Source organism: Protomyctophum bolini (genome assembly GCF_963924005.1).
Source record: "Protomyctophum bolini genome assembly, chromosome: 21".
NCBI lineage: Eukaryota > Metazoa > Chordata > Actinopteri > Myctophiformes > Myctophidae > Protomyctophum > Protomyctophum bolini.
This window is the reverse complement of record NC_137882.1, coordinates 8,849,776-8,871,505: the sequence shown is the minus strand read 5'-3', so window position 1 is coordinate 8,871,505 and position 21,730 is coordinate 8,849,776. Positions and strand designations below refer to the sequence as shown.

The window sequence follows — 21,730 nt, the reverse complement described above, 5'->3', positions numbered from 1 at the left end:
ATTAAGATTAAATAAGAAGAGAAAGTAAGACATATGGGAGCATATTCATAGTTCAAGAAAGACTTGACAGTCCTGTTTTTCCCTGGAAAGCGAAGGCTATACGCTGCTCATATTGACTGAGGGAGGTCTCAACAGAGTTTTATGGTCTGTGCGTTTACATTGTGAATGGAGTCCTGTTTCTCCTGGAAAGCGAAGGCTATACTCTGCTCATCTTGACTGAGGTCTCAACATAGTTTTATGGTCTGTGCGTTTAAATTGTGGTGTACAGCAAGTTGGCTGTACAATCGGGTTTTTCAATAAATAAATGTTTATAATAATAATTATAATAGTCTAATAAAAATATATTTCATAACCTGTTGACAAGAGAAACGTTTATACCATAGTTACATATGCCCCGATAGAAACACATGCCAGATAAGAGGTCCATGTGATATGTTGACCACGCCATAAACCTTCCTCTTGCACAACTTATTCTAACTATAATCTATAAAATAGGTAACTCCCCCCCCCCATACATTCGGTCTCACTCTGCTGTCCACTATACGCACACCAAGGAAGTGTAAAAAAAAAAGGTATGTCTGATATTTTCTTGGAACACTTAATTACTAGAAAGCATACTCTGACAACAAGCATACTCTAACATGTGCGTGAGTTAATGTATGGATGTGGAACAGTTATTGTTTGACTTTGTCAGTTTCTTTCAGCTTAGAAATTCATTAGGTCTACTCTATACTCTACTCTAAAATCTGAAGACATTATGTTATAACTTCTGCTTCGGGATGAATGGAATGGTCTTACCATTGTCATGCAGTCTGCAGAGTGTTCACATTCACAAATAAAAACACCTTCACACTTCCAAGACAACATTACTTAAATGTTATGTTTGGGAATGGGAGATAATGCAAAAGCATGTGTAATAGATCCAGAAGTGTCCTCTCTTTCCATTCAAAATATATATTTCAATATTGTAATAATCAATAAGGTATTAATTTAATACATTGTCCTATATCCTTTTTTTCCATAGTTCACCAGAATGGGGAAACATGATGGTGGACGTCTGGCTGTTATACTAGTTGCAGTTTTTCTCTTCCTCCTTAGCATAGGAATCAACGCGCTAGCTGTACCTGGAATTTGTAAGTTTATTTCTTTATTTGAAGTGTCGTAAATTGTATTTTACCTATAAACTCAAATTTACCCTTGAATACTAAACATTGAAAAAGTTGGATTATTTTGTTTCTGGGTATTTTGATTGATTATTGTAAATACACCATATATAGACCTACCTAATTATACACAAATATATAGCCTAATGATCAAACCACTTGAGTCCTATTTCAAATCCTATGTGGCACTACAGCAGTATTACAGCCAACTATGTCCAACATTTCAAATGGCCATAACGTGGTGACCATGCTCTGATCAGTGCAATATAGGAATAGTATAATGAACATAGCTTATCTACAAGCTCACAACGGTCACGATGTGAGTTTGTAGATCTGCATTTTTCACATTTCAGACAATTTCAGTACGTTTTTGAAAATGTACTTCATATTTTGTAGTTGAATACTTTGTTTTCTCCCCTAGCTCCAATATTTACGACCGACACAGCCAATGTGTCCGCTATGTTTGACACCCCAATCACTCCTATAGGATGGACATTTCAAATCTGGGCACTCATTTACACCTGGCTTATTGTGATGCATGGCTACATCCTTTCTACCATTTGCAGAAAGTAAGGACCTTTTACCGTTTGATATATAAGATACTAAAACTATCATTTTTTGGTCAAGAAAAGTAAATGTTTGCAAGGGTCACTAAAAGAATGCTATACAAAATAGTTGCGTTTGTTCTAACTTCCTTGGGGTAATACTACTTAAGGTTAGGTAAATTCAGAAAGTGTCAATTGCAGAAATTGGGAAAATATTTTTATTTCCCCATGGTTGTCTAAACTTCCAGGCTCAACTTTTATAATGTGGCATAGCAAAGGACACCTGTCACTAAATGTTATAAATCGTTTTTCCTTTCTTTAGGAATGGCAATGGTTATGTTTACTGCAGTCCCGCAGTGTTGCCTTATGGATTATTTGTGAGCTGGAGCATAAATATGTGTTTTAACTGTGGCTGGCTGTTTGTTTGGGACAGAGGGTAAGGGACTTACTTGGATCACTTTTATTACATGTAATATTAATTTAATTAAATTCTATTTCTGACATGGGGCTCTCTGTGTTTCTAGAAATGTATTGTCAACAATTGCATAATTTGTGACAGGTTTATACAACCTGAAAATCTTTTCAACAAAAATAATGAAATGTCCTTTTCTTTTGTCACATCTAAAGGGTGCAGATTGCCGCAATGGTTTTTCTTTTTCTGGTCATTTGCTCAAACTATGCTGTGATAGGCTTCTCATGCCATGGGCTGCATGTGTATGGAGCATGGCTCAACAAATACCACAAAGCTGAACTCTGGATCATACGTGTGTTGGTTAGTATGACACTTATATTGACATTTACTGACAGTAAAACTAGTTTATGTACTGTCCAAGTAAATTTTAGTTGATCTGTCATGGTTAGTGTGTGATCAATGAAACATCCACATGATTTGGTTAAGACGATTTCAAGGTAAACAATCTAACCCTTATCTGCCAACAGTATTATGTTCATATGAGTGTATTTCATTTTCATATTCTTATATCTGAAGGTTCAGAATGGTGTGGCTTTGTACACAACATGGACAACAATTGCAACCCATATTAACATTGCCATTGTACTGATCTATGAGGTAGAAATGCCTCCGACGGATGCTGCCACCATCACACTCTCTGTTTTGTCTGTAGTGTTGCTTGTGTGGTAAGTATGTGTACTTGTGTAGTGATTCGCACCACGTGGCAATCGAACCCCAATCTCCGACTTGGCAAAACGACACACAACCCACCATGCCAGTAGAGTGACTACACCTCATCTAAAGCCCAAACCACACCAAAGGGTTGGGTTGGGACAAAACGAAAATGGGGTTCGATATTCAGCTCGGTACGAATCACTAAATATGCAGCAGTCTTTTCTACGGGAAAAATGTTTGCAAAGTCTAGCAGAACACTCTGTCTCTCTGTGTTCAATGTCTCGCAGGTTTATCCTGGAGAACTTTGTTATTGAAAAACATGTACGGTACATTCTCACAATCTACCCTGTGGTGATCTGGGCACTGACTGGGAACGTGGTCAAAAACTATGATGCTACATCACCCAGTCGCTCAGCTATTTTCATTGGTAAGACACTGAGAAACATTTTTTTATTTGATAAACTAAATTGAGCATTTTACACCTCTGAAGTACCTTCCTAGATCAGTGTTTCTTAAACAGTTTCATATCATGGACCACCAAACGTATTTGGCTGTGGATCCCCATTTGAAAAGATTTTATGCCAGGGATACTATACAGAGAATATTTCTGATACTTCTGATTAATCCAAAAATAGCAGATCTACAAGCTCACATTGTGACACGTTAGGAGCTTGTATATCAGCTATTTGAATAGCCAAAGTATAAAGTAGGGTTAAAGTGGTTAAAACAGATTTTGATGCTATATTAGCTGATTTTGGTGGGGACTCCCTGGAACCCCTGCACTGGACCCCTGGGGGTCCCAGACACCACTTTGAGAGCCACTGATGTAGTTATAGGCATACTGTAGGACCACCAAACTACTGTAATTTCAGTGTCAATCTTTATGTCCACAGAGTAGACCTTATAAAAGTATTGGTTGGTGTATTTTTCTCTCTCCTAGTTGTGTTGTTGGCTTTTGCCTGCCTCCTGTTTGCCATAAGGATCGTATTGGTCATTTGGAGGCACGTCAAACAGCCACTGTACGAGGACGTCAGCCCCGAATCCATGTCACCGATGGAGATAGCCGAGAAGCAGAAAAAGATATTTCGCTAAATATGTCTATTTTTAATAGACATAATAGCAATACAAATAGCCTACCTCATGTTTATTTAGCCTAATATATCATGATCATTAAAACAAAACAAAATAAATAAATATATATATATTCTTATGCAATTGTTTGAAACTGTTTTGTTGATTACACTAAGGAATTTCTTTGACACTTTCAATCACGTGAGGGTTCTTATCATCTAATCAGACAGCAACATACTTTTAAACCTGTGAACATTTTATGGCTGTTTCCCAGCATATTCAATATCTAACAACAACCCTCAACTCAAGGCATAGATAAGTGTAAAGCACTGTTACAACTTACAACACAACTAAGCGTGTGGCGTATTGGAAGAATTACCCATTAGATCACTATACATTTTTATCAAGTACCATGTCAGTGTTTGTATTTATTCAGGCATAGCCTATTCTGTTATTCATTTTGCCACACTTGTGTACAACTTTCTTGATTCTCTTGATTCTTGATTCTAAAATCTCAACTTTTTTCAATGCTAGGTTTATTTAATTTGCAAATGAACAATGTAAAAATGTTTTTCCTTGTCTTTACATAATGTATTTTAAATAAAGAATACGTTTTAGATTCTAACAAAACTGTTTTGATATCATTTTCCCTTCAAACAGATACTGTACTTGGACCAGGGAGTTAGGCAGGGGTCATCCAGTAGGTGGCGGTAAGGTTGAGAAGTCAAGCCATTATGCTATTTAAAAGCTCTGGTTCCGGGGTTCCGTCCTGTCGGCGGCGGGCTCTTCAGATTTAGTACACAAACGGTTTGTTTACTATCGCTAGCTTCTAGCTATTTGGTTTCTTGGTGCTTTTTACATCATGTTCAGATTCTTAACGAGTTGCTGAAGTGTGTAGTTGCCTGGCCTGCAGTTGCTTTTTTAGTTGACTCGTCGGATTCGTCGCCAGAACCGTAAATGAACGAATCGCGTTTGTTTTAAGAAGGTACTACTTGTAGCTTGGAGGAAAACATGAAACTGCCGAATAAAGGGACAATTGAGCCGCAGAAATGTCCCTCTACCCCTACTCTGGTAAGGTTCCTTGCACAATGGGGGCGTTAATTTCGTTAATTTAAAATAATATTATAAAAATATTTTTGCCGTGAGTACATGCACATTATTTTCCTACACGAATAAAAGCAGCAACAGTTTGACTAGCCGCCATAGTTTGCCGTGTATGTTTATTGTTTCATCGTGTGTGAATTGAGTAATGAAGACCACCTGGGTTGAATTAAAGCCAAGGGGAGCGAAACTTGAATACTTTGCAGTGGGAAAAGAACAGTTCAAGTTCAATACAATAAGAGGATTTAATTAAAACCGGGTCCTATCCTTCATATTCAATTATTAGGAACATTTAATGGCCTACAATTTACAAATATAAATAACAGCGTTTAGGGCGGGGGCACTTCGATTTTGTCTTTTGTTTTCAATCACAGAAACTACAGAACTGACCTAGCCCACAATTTAGACTCTCGTAGATGTATTTATCGATTCTGACATTTTCAATAAAATGTCAATCTATAAATAAATAGTAATACATCTACCAGATTCTACATTTTGGGCTAGAACTGATCAGTGACATTGTTTCACAGCTGGAGCTAATCGGCAATTATTGTTTGCTTGTGTTAATGGCAATTGGCAACCCAACCGATATTCATTTGATGTCTTCAACTGTTGCCATGTTTTAATTAGCTCTGGCCATAGCGTTAAAGGACCACTTCACCACTTTTCAATATCTTCATATAATTGGTCTCACTAATTTTCATGATAATATACGTTACGAACCATTTTTTCTACTCAGTCTGTGTCTCATAGGAGGGCTATGGGTAGATGTTGTAATGTAGATGGTCGTAGATGTATTTATCGATTCTGACATTTTCAATCTACGAGAGTCTAAAGACTCATTGCCCATGATTTTGAGCCTGAAATCGCCTGCCTCCGTAGATACTCTGAACATGTACAAATGCTAAATCGAAGGTGCTTACCTGACTGCCCCACCTGTCAGATTACGTTCCGCAATGCGTTTATAACCCAGACTTCTGTAGTCAATAAAAAAGTGTTTTAAACCACTGTCTTGGAATCTGTGATCCATCTTGATCTGTCCTCCATTGCAACTGCGCCCCTGGCGGCCAGGGTTGCGCAGCCATTTGCACTCATTTGGGGAGACGAGGACACTCATTGGGTCATTAGGGTCCACAGAATAAAGGCCTATTCATAGTCTGGATTTTCGGTGGTGAGGTGACCACCACTCCAGTGGTGAGGTGACCACCGGAGCTGTAATAACGCTGAGTGGTGGTGAGTAAAAACAGAGGGAAGGGCTGGGGAGAGCGGTGGTTTGCTCTTCACCGCGGCTCCTAGTTCAATGGTAACCCCACCACTGAAAATATTAGACTATGAATAACGCTTAAGAGGCCTGCTCTGCCAGAAACATCGCTAAAAAAAAGTTATGACCATTTTTGTATACCGGCACTAACCACACCATAGACGACATATATATGGCAACATTTACATTTTCCAAATTTCATTATGCTTTAAATAGCATGTGACATGTCAAACTAGGGGGTTTTCATGATTCTGATTCCATTCCAAGCATTAGTTTTGCACAAAAACACTAGGCTAAATAAGTTTGAAATCTTGTTTGTGCATATTGTTCTTATTGCTTATTGTCTTCTTTCTTGGTCCCGCCTTATCGCTGCTTGCAGCTATATTTTCCTTCTCTTTGGCTGTAGACCTATTCACAGAGGGGTGCCCTGTGCGCGGCCATTACTGAGGTGTAATACATGGAGCAGGTGCTCTGTAGACCAGGTGTAGCTAATCAGTGCTGCTGCACTTAATGGTACACCTCAGTAATGGCCGCACCCCTGTGAATCGGTCTATAGCAATGCACTCTGCTTTGGTAATACTCCTGCTTTTCTAAATCAGGATTTAAGTCATGATGTTTTTTTGTTTAACTAATTATTCCCCAAAACAAATTAACTCATTAAAACGTGTTCTGTAGTACTAACTGTCCAATGTCTATTGTTTATTTGCAGAAGAGGCCTCAGAACCGCCATTACGTCTTTCACAAGAAAAGGTATGCTAGAAAAATGGCAACATTACTTGCGGAATACTATGGCTTGTATTTTCTATCTATTAACCTTTTCCATGAACCGAGAAGTGCATTTTCCCTTTTAATACATTGATTAACCACTATTTTATGAGAGAAAATGGCCATTCTACAAGTGTACAAAATATGTGTTTTGTGCTTGTAGATTGCCTATAATTGTCACTACTGTGAAGTGTGAATTCTTCTTGTTTGCAAATTTTCACCCATTGATTGATTGAAAATAGGGATTCATTCATTTCATATTTTATTATTTTAAATGATAGTTTATATTGATTTGTCTAACTGTTGCAGACCTAGGGAGTACTATTCAATTTGAATATGTGAGCCTCAGCAGACTAACCAGACGTATGGCTTCAGCCAGGCCAGTAGCCACCATTGAGGACCCAGAGGACATGTCTTGTATTTTCCCGACCCCCAAAATATATATTCGTGCGGTGGTGCAAAGATATTTCAAAACGTACACAGGAGCAGCGCTGCCCTCAGAATCCCTGCGTGCAGCCCCTCCCCTACTTGCTCTGTCTGTCGCTCACAGCTAACACACGCATAGTCGTTCCCAAAGCATTCTGTACATTAAAGTTGCCTTTCAGCCACTTGACTTATTGAGAAATGAGTCAAATGACATGCCTTTTTCTTCTCAGCCCATATATACAAAGGGCAGCAAAGCTTAGTATGGAAGATCTTGATGAAATCTTTGGTAAGTGAGATGAATTTGTATCACTATTCACTAGAATTGTGTTACTTTTTTTTTATCATACTTTAAGTTTTCCATGATATCATTGACTTATGCTTTTATTTAAAACTCAGACTCCTCGTATGATGATGAAGACCTAATTCCCCCCTCTCCGGTAGAAGAGACGGAAAAGACAAGGGCTGCACAGGTACTGTACCAAGGAGACCCCTGGTGATTTTTTAACAGATTTTTATCAGAATATAGAGCCAAGAACACTTATTTGAACAAAGTACAACTTATGCATACAGTAACAGATATGCTGTTTCATAAAGGCTAAAAAGTCAAGACGGACAGTATTCTCCTCAGTTGAATTAGCTTGATGAGTAAGAGTGAGCCACATGACATCCCCCGCAGCTGATTTAGGTGACATTCACACCAGAAAGCTTTACTGCGATTAAAACGAAATCCTGCTGCACATTGTCAGAAAGTGCGCTTCGTTTGGCAGGTGTAAAGCATCATTCGAATCCTAATGCGCATCAAAGAACCGCATTCTACTCCGACCAAAAAACGTGTGTTTCGCTTCGCTTCCAATCGCACTTGATTTACGATTCGGTGCAGGTGTGAATGCAATCGATAGAATAGAATGGCTCTCTTGGATCAACTGTAACTGTAAAGTATTTTTTTTAAATCCTTTGTTTAGCGGCCCAGAGGAAAAGTCCTACAATCAGCAGCAACATCAAACATCCCAGATCAGAATATTGGTATGAAAATCACAAATTGCATGACTGCCTTTGTCATTATGAAATATTCTGTTTTGGAAAATTGCTTGTTGTCCCTTTTTTCTATTTTGTTTAAGTGTTTATTTTTTTTTATCCCCCTTCTCTCAATGTAGTGTTAAACAGCCCATTTAAAAACCTTGCATCATTTAAGACCTCGAGTCCCATAGATAATGATGATACTGGGAGCGATGTGCAACTTGACATGGGAAGAATTTCTCCAATTCCATTTAACGTTGAAGAGGAGGAAGAGCAGGTGCTACAGAAGCCCACAGACTTGTAAGGAATATTAAGTAATTTATTTTAGGATTATTGTGGATATTGTAGAATTTAAAGAACTTTTAATGTATGTAGGGTTCTGTGTTAACACCACGAAGATGACTTGTTTTGGATAAGCAGCCGAATTCTAATGGAAAATGCACTACATAGAATGTAGACAGAAGTCTGTGTACCTTTTTTCTGTGCCATGTTTTTCTTAAGTGCCTTTGTTTCTTATAGGATGCATACATTTGAGGTGGAGCCCTCTCCAGACATGATCGCTTTTAAGAAAAATCTTGCCCCCTTGATGAAGGTAGCACCACCACAGTAAGTCTTTTTAAACTCCCTCTAGTGTTGTGGCTGTGGGTGTCGCTCACTTTTTTGAGGTAGTCAGGTATGTGGGCACTGGCCTGGGCCGGCCAAGCGGTCCAGGCACCCATCCAGCCTGACGATGTGTCGCAGATTCGAGTTCCGATCCCAACGACCTTTGCTGTGTCTTCCCATCTCTCTCCCTGTCAAACTACTGTTAGTCTATCAATAAAGGCAAAAACAATATCTCTAAAAAGGTACGAGGGCATTGAGTGCAAGGCTGCAGGGCTGTGTATTCATCTATAGTTGTTGCACTGAGTTTTGTGTTGACTGTCCTACAATTAAGTGTTTCTGTTTCTCACTTGCTGTTATATCATAATTACATATTGTTGCCAACATGTTCAATTAATACAATGTTTTAATAAGTTAATGATTAAAAGGAAAACAAAGTTGACTTGTTAACCATGCTATGGAACTATTCAATTGTTTGATTGTAGGAAAGGGAATGGACACGTACCAGCAGTGTCAGTAGTAAGTCTGGAGCCTCAAAAGAAAGTTCCAGAGAAGAAATCTAATGGCTTAAAAGAAAAGCCTGCCCCTTCTAAGAAGTTGGTAAAACCAAAGTAAGTTTAAAAAAAAATAAAAAATCAAATGTCATATGGTCATTGATTTCAGGAATGAATAATGTGTTGTCGCCATCTTAATGGGTGCAGGCATTTGTTCCGAAATACAAGAGTCCGACTCCCTACCCAAACACTAACCTAACCGCACACGGACGCAACGCATGTCGGGAGCAACGGGTGATTTGCGGATTTTGCGCATATCTTGACTTTTGGTATGTCGGATAAACGTCTGCACCCCCCATCTTACTGTTTAACAATGGTCCCTCTGCAGCAAAGGGTCTGGTCCAGTGTCATCAGTAAGATGGGATCCTCCAAACCACTCTTACTGCTGACAGTGGACCAGTGCATGTGGATCGCTTTAGATAAGCAATAGAAATCTTATGTACTACACAGAACGTAGAAAGAAGTTTGTGTATGCCATCGAAGGTGGCAGCACATAAACCCGAGTGTGGGCAATGGTCAATTTGTTTTCAGGAATGAAGATTATTAACGGTCATTGACTTAACTAGAGGCTCAGGCCGCTACACAGCCCTCATCTAGTAATGTCGCTCTCTGGGTACAGGCTTTAGTTCCGACATAATATTGTATTGGTCTGCTCTCTCCCCTCTCAACCGTTATGCAATGCTCAGCCAATCACAGCACAGAATGACACACTTTTCAGCCAATCACAGCGCAGAATAAGATACTTTTCAGCCAATCACAACCGGGTCAGAAAAGGTTACAGAAAGTCTATTGAATTAACTGCTAAATTTTGACCATTATTTTGATATGGGTCTAAAATAATTATGCAAAAAATTGTATTATACATTATGTAAGTTCATTCAAGATAGGGAAGGTAGCCTATCCAGTGGCCAGACCACTGGGGGATATTGTTGTTGACACTGGCCATCCCCTGACAAAAAAGTCTTGGCCTCTCCAATTATAGCAATTTTATTATTGTAGGAAGGGGAATGGACTCGTACCAGTAGTGTCAGCAGTATCTTGGGAGCCAAATAATATTGTTCAAGAAAATAAATCCAACTGCCTTAAAAGGCAGTTGGTGTATTGTACGTTTTCTGTGTCATGTTTTCTAAACTGCTTTCAGGAATGAATAGTTTTATTTTGATGATCCCTTTTCAGTGAAGAGACTGGTCCAGGTGCATCAAAAACACTCAAAGAATCCAAAATGCCTGCGGAAATCCGAAGAGAAAAGCCAAAGTGAGACCTCCTTGCTATCTTTTAATAATGTAGACTAATATAGACCCCTCCCATGATTTGTGGCATTTTTTGTAAAATTGTAAAAAAAAAGTGCCTAGTTACTTGAATAATTCTGAATGCGAACTAATTCTATCCTTGTTTGCTTGTAGGCAGAAGAATGGAGACAAACTAGTGTCGGCACCAAGTCGGGAGCCTCAACCCCCTGCTCAAGAGAATTCATCTAAAATTCCTACCCTCTCGAAGAAAGTGGCAGCACCACAGTATGTTTTTTTTTTTAGGTCTCATTCACCTCGGTAGACTTGATGCGATTGGCCGGAGAAGTTGTGTGTGTGTGTGTGTGTGTGTGTGTGTGTGTGTGGATCTGCCCCATTGATGAGCCGATATAACATTATTATGCATATGCCATGTTAGCTATACAGTTTATAGATCATGCGATTGGAAGCGATGCAAAACCCCAGTTTATTTTTGGCGAACTAGAATCGGCTTTTTTAATTCGCAGCAAGATTCGAATGAGCCTTCACACCTGCCAAAGGAAGCGCACTTTCCGACAATACGCAGCAGGATTAGTTTTAATCGCAGTAAAGCATCCTGGTGTGAATGCAACCTTAAACTGAAGTACGGTCAATGGTCAATTTGTTTTTAAGACTGAATGTTGTAATTGACGGTCATTAACTTAATTGTAATGTCCACGTTTGATTGTAGGCAGGAGAATGGACACCCACCAGTAATGGCAGGAAGACTTGAGAAGCCACAAAACACTGCTCAGGAGAAGTTAAAAGAAACTCCTGCCACCTCGAAGAATGTGGCAGCATCAGAGTAAGTCTAAGTCATCAGACACGTCAGTGGTGGATGAAGTATTCACATTTATTACTTAAGGAAAAGTAATAGAGCATGCATAAAGTCAGTGGCGAAGTGAGTTTAACGCAAACAGATAGGCCACTCAGTAGGCGTTCCCGCATAACTTCCTGTTATGATGTCACGTGCATACCCTGAGTCTATACCACAATGTAAAAAATACAGTTTTTTTTTACAAGTAAAAGTTCCGTATTAAAAATGTACTTGACTAAAAGTACAAAAGTAGTGGCATCAAACTGTACTTAAAGTAATAAAATTACTCACTGCAGAATGTCCCATTTCACACTGTTTTCACAGAAGTTTTCAAAATGCATGAAAATCTTTTTTGAAAATAGCAGATCTACAAGCTCACAATGTGTTGTGGGCTCGTAGAACAGATTTTCCCCCTGAATAGCCGAGGTATATGTTAAGGCAGAACTGGTTGCAGGATGTTTTTTTATTATTAATTGGAATTAATAATGAAAATCCACAAAGTAACTAGCAACTTAAAATGTTCAAATAATTGTAATGGGGTAAAAGCACAATATTTGACAATGTATTAAAGTGGAAGTAAAAGTACTACATTGGAAGCACTCCAGTAATGTAACAAATACCTAAATTGTACAGCAAATGTACTGCTTCTCAGGAATTAATATTGGTGCTCATTTTTGTGTTGACGGTCCCTCTGCAGTAAAGAAACTGGTCCAAGACAGAAGACTCAAGATCCACCGGTAGAGAAGAGCTCCTGTGGGGAAGCAAACATTCATACCGTCCTGCAGAAGCTTAAAGAGGCTCGACAGTCTAAACCTGCACCGTGAGTTGAAATGGCCGTACCAGGGGCCGTACACGAGCCAAGCGCCTATTGTAGTTTTATGTACATTTCAGAAGGCACCTGAATTTCAGAAAATTATCAACATTGATAGTTGAGAGTTAAACTCATTTAGGCATGACGTAAAAAAAGGGAAAAAAAAGTCTTCTGAAAGAATATATATTCAAAGATTTGTGCCGCATTTTCACGATTTTTCAAAAATAGCAGACCTACAAGCTCGTAACGCGCCACTTGGTGGCCTAATCTGCTTATTTGTCTTCACAGCCCAATGAAGGTATGTTTGCCAATAAGGGCTCCAACACCTCCTCTTGAGGAAGACGAGTTTTGGATAATGGAGCCCCCCCCTCTTATTCAGCTATCCAGAATAAAACAGAGTAGGCCAAAGCAGGGGACAACCTCAAATGCCGAAGTCAAAGGATCAGCAGACAAGTTTTCAAAAGAGACTCAACCAGAGGAGGCAGAAAAACGACAAGTGTCTGGCGAAGCAGGCACAGACCGCAAGATCCCTTCTAAAGAGCGCACGGCAGCAGAGGAACAACCTAAAGACCGTACCACTAATGGAAAAGAGTTCTTGGAAATGAAAAAGAGGGGTCCAAAATCAAAAGCTGGCAAAGACAGACCGGTCAAGGACAGAGAATTCATCCAGGAGCCTGACTATGCTGTAGCGCTGCAAAGCCAGGAGCCACCTGGAAAAGAGCATGGTGGTCCGACCAGAGTCAAGTCCACAAAAGATGCCAGAGAAAGGATCCAGGAGCCTGATGATTCTGTAGAGTTGCAAAGCCAGGAGCCACCTGGAAAAGAGACTGGTGGTCAGACCAGAGTAAAGTCCACAAAAGATGCCAGAGAAAGGATCCAGGAGCCTGATTATTCTGTAGAGTTGCAAAGCCAGGAGCCACCTGGAAAAGAGACTGGTGGTCAGACCAGAGTCAAGTCCACAAAAGATGCCAGAGAAAGGATCCAGGAGCCTGATTATTCTGTAGAGTTGCAAAGCCAGGAGCCACCTGGAAAAGAGACTGGTGGTCAGACCATAGTCAAGTCCACAAAAGATGCCAGAGAAAGGATCCAGGAGCCTGATGATTCTATAGAGTTGCAAAGCCAGGATCCACCTGGCAACAAGTATGGAGAGACTCTGCACACAGAGACTAATGTCAGTTTAGGTAGGTTACGCTCTAATTTGTGTGTCTGTCTCATGTAATTGTATTGTTCCAATCCCTTGCACATAAAGCCTTTTTTTCTGTTGCCTCTGTCCCATAGCTGAGGAAATCTGGAATCCAGGTGGGGGACGAAAACGTACGTCCAAAGATGTTGCTGCGGGAAAGGAAAAAAATGGAAGGACCCAAAAGAGAAAAATACACAGTCGTGTTGAAAACGCCTCATCTCCAGACAAGGTTGTGTCAGGAAAAAGGGCCTCATCTCCAGACAAGGTTGTGGCAGGAAAAAGGCAGAGGAAACCACCTGGAGAATGGTGGCTGAGCCACGGTCTGGAGACTCCGTGGAACGCAGTGGAAGCACAGGATGTAGACGCCATGGAGATCGGTCAGCGTGGGGAGATTGAGAGAACACAAAAGAAGCAACCAGAGCCTGGGCAGAAAGCTAACAAAAAGAAAGATGCTCCGACCAAAGTGAGGAAGAAGCAGCCTCGTACCACAGGAAAGACAACGGCAGCTTTATCGGAGCAGAACCAGAACCCGGAGGATCTGCAGCAGCATGCTGACTATCTCAACTTTGACCCTGTACAGTCTAAATCCTTGGGTTGCCCACTTGGTGAGGCCAGCATCACGACAGGTGACCCTTTCATTGAGGCTGTGTTTTAGACTGTCAAGCATTTTAAATGTCAGATCCAAGTTATTTAAATTTCATCACTTGAATAGAACTGGATTTACTGTACTCTTATGTTGACAGATTTATCATGAGGCGTCAGGAGAATTTATTTAATGACTCATTGTTTGTTATACTTTACAGGAGATTGCCTTTTCAACAAGCAAGCCTCCAATGCGCCCAAAACTATTCCAGATCATGTTGAATCACGGAACACCCCGAAAAAGAAAGCTGTAGTCGGTGAATTGCCCGAGAATGATGTTGAGATCCCAGCCATCCAAGTGCAGAAACCCAATTTCAAGAGCCCCAAAATCAGGAAGAAGAAAACAACAAAAAAACATCCGAAATTACAGGGTAAAATATTATTCCCTGTCCAGGAGGAGCAGGCTTCGCTGTCAGAGGCTTCTCTGACAGGCTTCGCTTTCAGAGAGTGTCCTTCTGTAGACGTTGTTACCACAGACATTACAGAAACCTCTGCAGAATGCTGGCCCTCCAAAAACAACCCCTTCCAAACCAGCACCTCGGCGGTTGCCTTTGCCAAGTAAGCGTCTCTTGCTCATAACCTTGCCTGCGCTAACATTTCCTGTTCTCAGTCACGTCCTTGATTGCAGCAGGCTGCCCTAAGATGAACTTTCTGGTGAAAAGGGTTATGGTTGAAATGAAATGGTCATCTTGTGTAGAAAATGGCATATTTTAAAACTTGCATAGTCTTGTTGGAGATACTACTGTACAGTAGAGCTTTAATAGATGGATAGATAGATAGATTGATCTTTATTTGTCATTGCAACGTGTACAACGAAATTAAAAGTGCCAACCAATCAGTGCATTATATCACAAAACAACATACTGTATACAAGCTAAAACAAAACACACATGACTTCTTGTTATTGCACAACCCCAGCAGCACTAATGCACAGCATGTAATTTCATCTGTTATTGCAAAACAAACCCTTATTGTACTTTAAGATAGCAGATAAAAAAAACTAAAAGTGTCGCAGCAACAGATCATTTTTTACCTAAAAAAAATTAACCCAGCCTGACAAGTTCAGCCTGGCCCGAAGCCTGATCCATATTTGCCAAACTCAAACTGATGTACAGCCTGGCTTGAATTTTAAAAATGACTTCTAAATTCTGACAGTTTTCTGAAATACCTCATGTTTCTGTATCAGTGGGGCTCAATATTTCATGTCAAGTACCCAAAACATTATCTGTATTTGGCCACCGACCACCATCTGGAAATATGTCCCCCCCCCCCCCCCCCCCCCCAGAAGCAAACATTTGAGTTAAAAACGTTTGCTGTGAAATAATAAAGAAGATTTGAGCCACATTTTCAGGATTTTTCAAAAATAGTAGACCTACAAGTTCTGCTATTTTTCATTAGCTAAAGTGTAACATAATGCTCGAAACACCAAAAGGTGTTCCCGCCCAAAATGGGTTAAACTGGAAATTTCACAATACATACTGTAGAGTAGAGCTTGTCATAAGGTGAACAATATATAACCAGTACTCCAGTAGCAACGCTATTTAAAAAACTGGGAATATGTCAATCTCTATTACGGTTGGCACAGCTTTTTAGAAATGCTGCAGTTGAGTTGATGTCTCCGCCCTCTTTCACAACATTATCTTGTCATAGAAGTGCAGGGCTGTGTTATGATGTCATGGATGGTAAATTGTTGTATTGCTTCCTTCCCCACAGGGTACAAGGCTTCATAAGTGGACCATCCTCTATGATTGCACTGGAAGCTTATGAGGATACATGTACGTTTTAAGTATTGTAAAAAAATAATTAACTTATTTATCTACCATGTCAAACAATTGCTAGACATGCATGTATCTACCTTCTGAGTTCTGACATAATTGCATAGCCTAATGGAAAGGCCATTTAACACGGTTTTGCTTCTTTCAGGTCTCCCATCGTCTGTGATCCATTCAGCCTTGTCTGCCACAGAGTTGTGTGTGTTTCCTCTTGCACCGGTGGCTCTGCAGGCCAGGGATGAGGAAAACCTAACCAAGTGGTTCAGCATCTGCTGGCCTGCCATTGTGAAGAGTAAGCAAATGTGTGATTGTTATTCAATGTCCTGACCTTATTATTTAAGTGATATAAATTGCTTTGTTGTATAATGGATGCAATTAACTACCAATACAAGATTTAATTTAGCGTAAAGTTGCAAGGGTATGTTCACACTTAAGGAACAGATGTGTGTGTGTGTGTGTGTGTGTGTGTGTGTGTGTGAGTGACACAATAATTTGCATATAATCAGATTACGAGTGTTTCCATAAACGTATTATTATTATTAGCTGAATTAGTTTGTTGGTACACTCATGTGCCACGTATATGCGTTGATTGCATTTGGAAATATACTATGAAGCCACACAGAAGGCCTTATTCTCTATGCAAAATCTATTCCAGTAGTGCCAAATGTTAAACCAATTGCATCCAAAAAGTGTTGCAATATCAGTGTAGTTAGCTGCATTGTCCTGCGTCTGATTATTCCAAAGGGACGCTTTAATCTTGCTATTGATGTGTCCCCTGGATGCACAATGTTTTAGCCCAAAACTAATTTATACCACAGATTAGAGATGAGACTTATTTTATTTTTTTAAAGATGGAAACACCCGTGGATACAACTTGACAAAATAATGCGCATTCGGTTCAAAATAATGAGAAAGAAGGGATGTACTTCTAGTTGGGAGGGTGCGGTGCTCAATGCCTGTTGCAGCTGAGAAAGACACACTGTACACAGCCTTGAGGGCATGCCCTGTATATAAAATGTGTTTCCTTTTTGGCTTTGACTTCTGATAGCTGCACCCCAGATGAACACGGACGTGTTTCGGTGGTTTTCCTATCGATACAGGATGATCGGCGTATGCGAAGACCTTCTCCACGACAACTGGTGTGTTGGGAAGATGATACTGGGCTCCCATGCGCAGAAGCCCCTCTGGGTTGATCACAGTGCTACAACGGTGAGAAGTCTCCCTGCCTCCTTTGTTTTTGTACTTAACGGGTATTAATTATGTTGCCTGTTTTACAAACACATGATATGATGTTATTATCCAAAGTGCCTTGGACTCTGCATGGCAGGGGCGACCTCCTCCCTGCGCCAAGCTTGCGCCTAACCGCATACCTGAATGGGACTGGTTTATAACATCAGAAACCTTATTTTGTCGACCCATGGGACTCATGATTTTTTATTTATTTCTTTATTTGACAGGGACAAAGCTCATTAATCAACATGTCAGTTTTCACCTCAATGTAAATAAGCCAGAGTTAGCCAAAGCTACATTTTATCTGTAGTCCCTATTAAGCAGGCTCTTAAAAAATGAATGATAAAAGAAAGACGGTGTATAGTGTGCCAGCACACAACACCATGCGTTGATGCCATGTGTGCATATGTGCAGGCACCCAACACTATGTCCATACAAAAACACAATACAATACAGGAACAGATCAACATGGTACAGGGGACAGAACAACTGCAAAGTGAAGTGAAAAATGACACCGGTGATGAATACTAAATAGTGCTGATAGTTACTCATGATTACATATTTGAATTGTTTTTAGCCACCTTTTCAGGTTGAATTTGAAGGTCAAATAGTTGGAGGTCTCTCTTACTTCTGTAGGGAGACTGTTCCAGTGATGGGAGGCTCTAACAGAGAAGACTGTTTTCATCCAGGTTTTCATCAATCATAGCATGCATGTTTTAGCAGCGTCTGTTGTGAGTTATGGTCGTATGTGTCTGAAGTTAGATAGATTGAATTTGATTTTATTGGCTACATTTTTAATCTGTTTTTTTTAAATCACACTAGTTTGAGTCTAGTGTGATTCCAAGATATTTAAATTCTGATACTACCTGAATGCTGTTACCCTCGATAAGAATGTCAATGTCAGGGTCTGTGATTCATCACAATTTGAATGTGTGTGGTGTCATTCCACGGTTTACAGATTCTCAATAATTATAATACTGTAGAAAAGGTACATATTCACTTCAGAAAGTGAAACTTGCATGTATTCTAGATTTAATTGCGCAAGTGAAATATGTAAAACCTCTGTTTTAATCTTGATGACTATGGCATACAGCTCATGAAAATCAACTCAAAGAAATGAGTGGAAATGTTAATGTTCTATTATTTTATGTCGACCATCTGAAAGTATGTTAATTCATGCACTCAATTATTGGTCTGGGCTACTTTTGAACAAATTAATTCAATGGAGCCGAGCGTGTCATGGAGGTGATCAGCCTGTGGCACTCTTGAGGCGTTCTGGAAGGCCAGGTTTGTTTTCATAGCCTTCCTTGTGGCAATGCAGCATAGATTACTTGTCAGGCCAGTTGGCATCTCCATAATTCTTGTCTACCAGGATATTTTAGAGCACATTGTCAAGTTTGTCACTGTGATTTTGGGGTGCCATCTGCTGGTGTTGGTCTACTGTTTTATCAAGTCCAGAGCCAATACGGGCAAGATATTTTAGAGCACTTTGTGGTTCCATATATTGACGAGCCAACTGTTCTGTACCCTGACTAACTTGTGCATTTTCTTTCTGCATTAAGGTATACAACGTCTTGACCAGCGCTGTGAGTGTAAAGATTGATGGCGTGGTCTCCCAGTACAACCCTGGACTATCCTTCGCTGTGCCATGTGGTAAGCATAACAATTCATGGCATCACAGTAATTATAGTTTTCAGTGACACGGTAATTTCATTTTATTTACCAGTTCTTGCAATACTTATATATTTCACAGTGGTTTGTTACAGTGATGTGTTATTTACTAGTTCCTTATTGTATTGTTCCATTCACACAGGGCATGCACACAGCATCAACAACCTTACTGTTGAGCCTGCAGTTCTCACCTTTAACAGGCAGCGCAACCAAAATGCAGATTAAATTTGTCAGGGACCACTTCCCATCCTACAAACAGTGTGATAGAAGGGGGGTGATTTGTTGACCGTCGCCAATTCATTATTGTATACATTTTTTTATATATAGATTTGCTTTGTATTGTTTTTTAATAAAGATTGAATTAATGCATAATACTAGTAGGTCCTCAATGCTATGGTTACAATAGTTTAGCATTATTGAATAATGCACTTTTGTAAATTGTGACACATTTGTATAAAGATCAGGCAGTTTTAAAACATTATTGACAAAGTGAGGTGTTTTTTTTTACGTCCTGGTCTTCTGTTTAAATGTCCTCAAATTGGATGTCAGTTTAACACTGGTTTCAAGGCTGTTCCACTGTGTGGCGTCTATATAAATGTGCCTTTGCCCACTTTACTTTTAAAAGCAGGGAGCACCACATCTGCAATACTGGCTCTGGTCATTCTAGCCATTGTAACCTTGGGTTCTACTGGGAGCCAGTTCAGCTCTCTGAACTGGTTCCTTCCTATATGGGTTCTGGGTTACATCCCTAGTATAACCCTGATCAGTCTATTTTGAGCTGACTGTAGCTTTGTTTTAAAATACTTAATCAAGCCCTCGAACCACGATGTACATGCGAAATCAAAGTGGCACAGGATAAGGGAGTTGGCCACCACTAATTTTGTCTCCCTATCCATGTATCTTGCTGTTCGAGCTATAGACCTTGAAGGTCTATATGCCTATTCAAACCATTGTGTATCTCCTCTCTGGAATAATCCTTATGCTTTCTTTCTATGCTGTAAAGAAAAAGGAGTCCGTGTTGCAGAACTGGTGAATTAATAAACAAAAAATAATTCAAAAGAACAAACATGATCAGCCAGGGTTCTAATTCTGTATCAACTCTCAGTAGCAAACAAGCAAAAATAAATATCTCTCTTCCTCTGAATAGCACAGAACCGAAAGTAAACACAAGATATCCCATAATACTGTATATAGGGTTACACCGTTGGTTCCATGACTACCTAACGCTAAAACCCTTCCCCTAACACACTGGCGCCTCCCCTTTAGGTAGTCATGGAACCAACGGTGGGCCATATTAACCAGAACGACATTGTGCTGCTAGACTGGAAAAGAAGCACTTGTCAGACCCGCTCAAATGACTGGCTTACACTAGAGCAGTGGTTTTCAACCAGTAGTCCTTGAGGGTGTTCCAGGTGGTCCGCAGTTAAATGATGGAGAGTTTGTAACCAAATGGACCCTTGTTAGTTCTTTAACTTTTGATAGTGTAAAATGAAACCAAACAGACCCTTACGGGTTCATTTGGTTTTGTTTTACGCTCTCAAGAGTTAAATCATTGTTAAACATCTGCATTACTTAATTTAGTCTACATAATTGAAAAAAGAATGGGCCTCGATATGAAAAAGGTTAAACCACTGCACTAGAGGTCCCATCTGTATAGTCTGACCTGGGAAAATCTGCTTTCTACTTCGATGCCCCTATTTCATACATTCTACAACAAACACTAAAAGGTAATACCCCAATATCATATGGACAACTTAATAACCTGCTTTTTTAAACTTCCCTACCTCAATATGTTTTTGCAGCCCAAAATATGAATCTCTGGGGCACCTGTTCACAATTGGAACTCTGAAGGATACAATGGTTTTAGTTCAGTGTCTTGAGTAAAACTACGGTGTCTACATGGAACTACTACAGCTCAAATCGGTTCCCTGCCAAACGTACCCTTCCCCCAAATCTAAATAGTATGGCCAGTAAGCTACAATAGCCTTGAGTTAAAGAGACTATTTATTGGTGGTGCACGTAAGCGGAGAGACATAGGGTGGCACTGTGGCGCAGCAGTTGGAATGCCTGTCAAATTGGTACATGCTTCGGTTGAAATACTATACAATACATACGCGCATGCTTTCAGCTCTGTCGGAGCATTTTCTTAAAGCTCATTGTGATCACACCACATGGTTCTTAAGCTAAAAATCCCATAACGGGACTGTAACTGTCCCAGAACAGGAGACAGTGGTTTCAATTATAAAAATAAATAATATTAAATATGGTTTTGCTTGTTCAACATTTATGATCGTACTTGGATAAAAAGGTTGATTTCATTATGAATTTAGTATTACATTTTTTTTAAATGTTAAACGGTTATTTCTCAAGGAGAAAATGCAATCTTTGAAAGGGAGTCACATGATCAGAGTGTCACGTCACTCACGTGACGTCACCACCTCTCCTGGAGAGAAGTTGCATTGTTTTTGAAACGTCAGAGAGATATTAATATTGTTTGATTGCCCCCCTCCCCCAATCAAACAAGTGTTTGGTCAAACCATGTGACTTCCATTGGAAAAGCATTCGGAGACCATGAAACACAGGCAGAGCGCAGCACAGCACAGTTGTTTTGTATGTGTGTACGAAGCCGGAGGATGGCTGCGATCAAGCTGAGATCAAGCGGAGATTAACTGTCCACAGACGGACGGACACACACACAAATGGACGGACG

General features: G+C 39.9%; 2 protein-coding genes across 2 annotated transcripts; both read left to right on the top strand.

Moving 5' to 3' along the window:
- Nucleotides 1-4,699: 4,699 nt before the first annotated feature.
- LOC308336063 (uncharacterized protein) lies at nt 4,700-16,164 on the top strand. The gene is made up of 16 exons (XM_080793308.1): nt 4,700-4,976; nt 6,977-7,017; nt 7,689-7,744; nt 7,855-7,928; nt 8,421-8,481; nt 8,613-8,775; nt 8,995-9,081; nt 9,561-9,686; nt 10,806-10,883; nt 11,033-11,143; nt 11,586-11,699; nt 12,409-12,531; nt 12,811-13,703; nt 13,801-14,331; nt 14,509-14,905; nt 16,061-16,164. Exons 1-16 carry the CDS (start codon nt 4,917-4,919, stop codon nt 16,131-16,133), a joined length of 2,988 nt encoding a protein of 995 aa, XP_080649434.1. The 5' UTR covers nt 4,700-4,916; the 3' UTR covers nt 16,134-16,164.
- Nucleotides 16,165-16,288: 124 nt separating this feature from the next.
- Nucleotides 16,289-19,499, top strand: LOC308336723 (uncharacterized protein). Its single transcript, XM_080794235.1, has 4 exons — nt 16,289-16,411; nt 17,168-17,328; nt 18,912-19,002; nt 19,163-19,499. Exons 2-4 carry the CDS (start codon nt 17,179-17,181, stop codon nt 19,243-19,245), a joined length of 324 nt encoding a protein of 107 aa, XP_080650361.1. The 5' UTR covers nt 16,289-16,411; nt 17,168-17,178; the 3' UTR covers nt 19,246-19,499.
- The last annotated feature ends 2,231 nt before the right edge of the window (nt 19,500-21,730 follow it).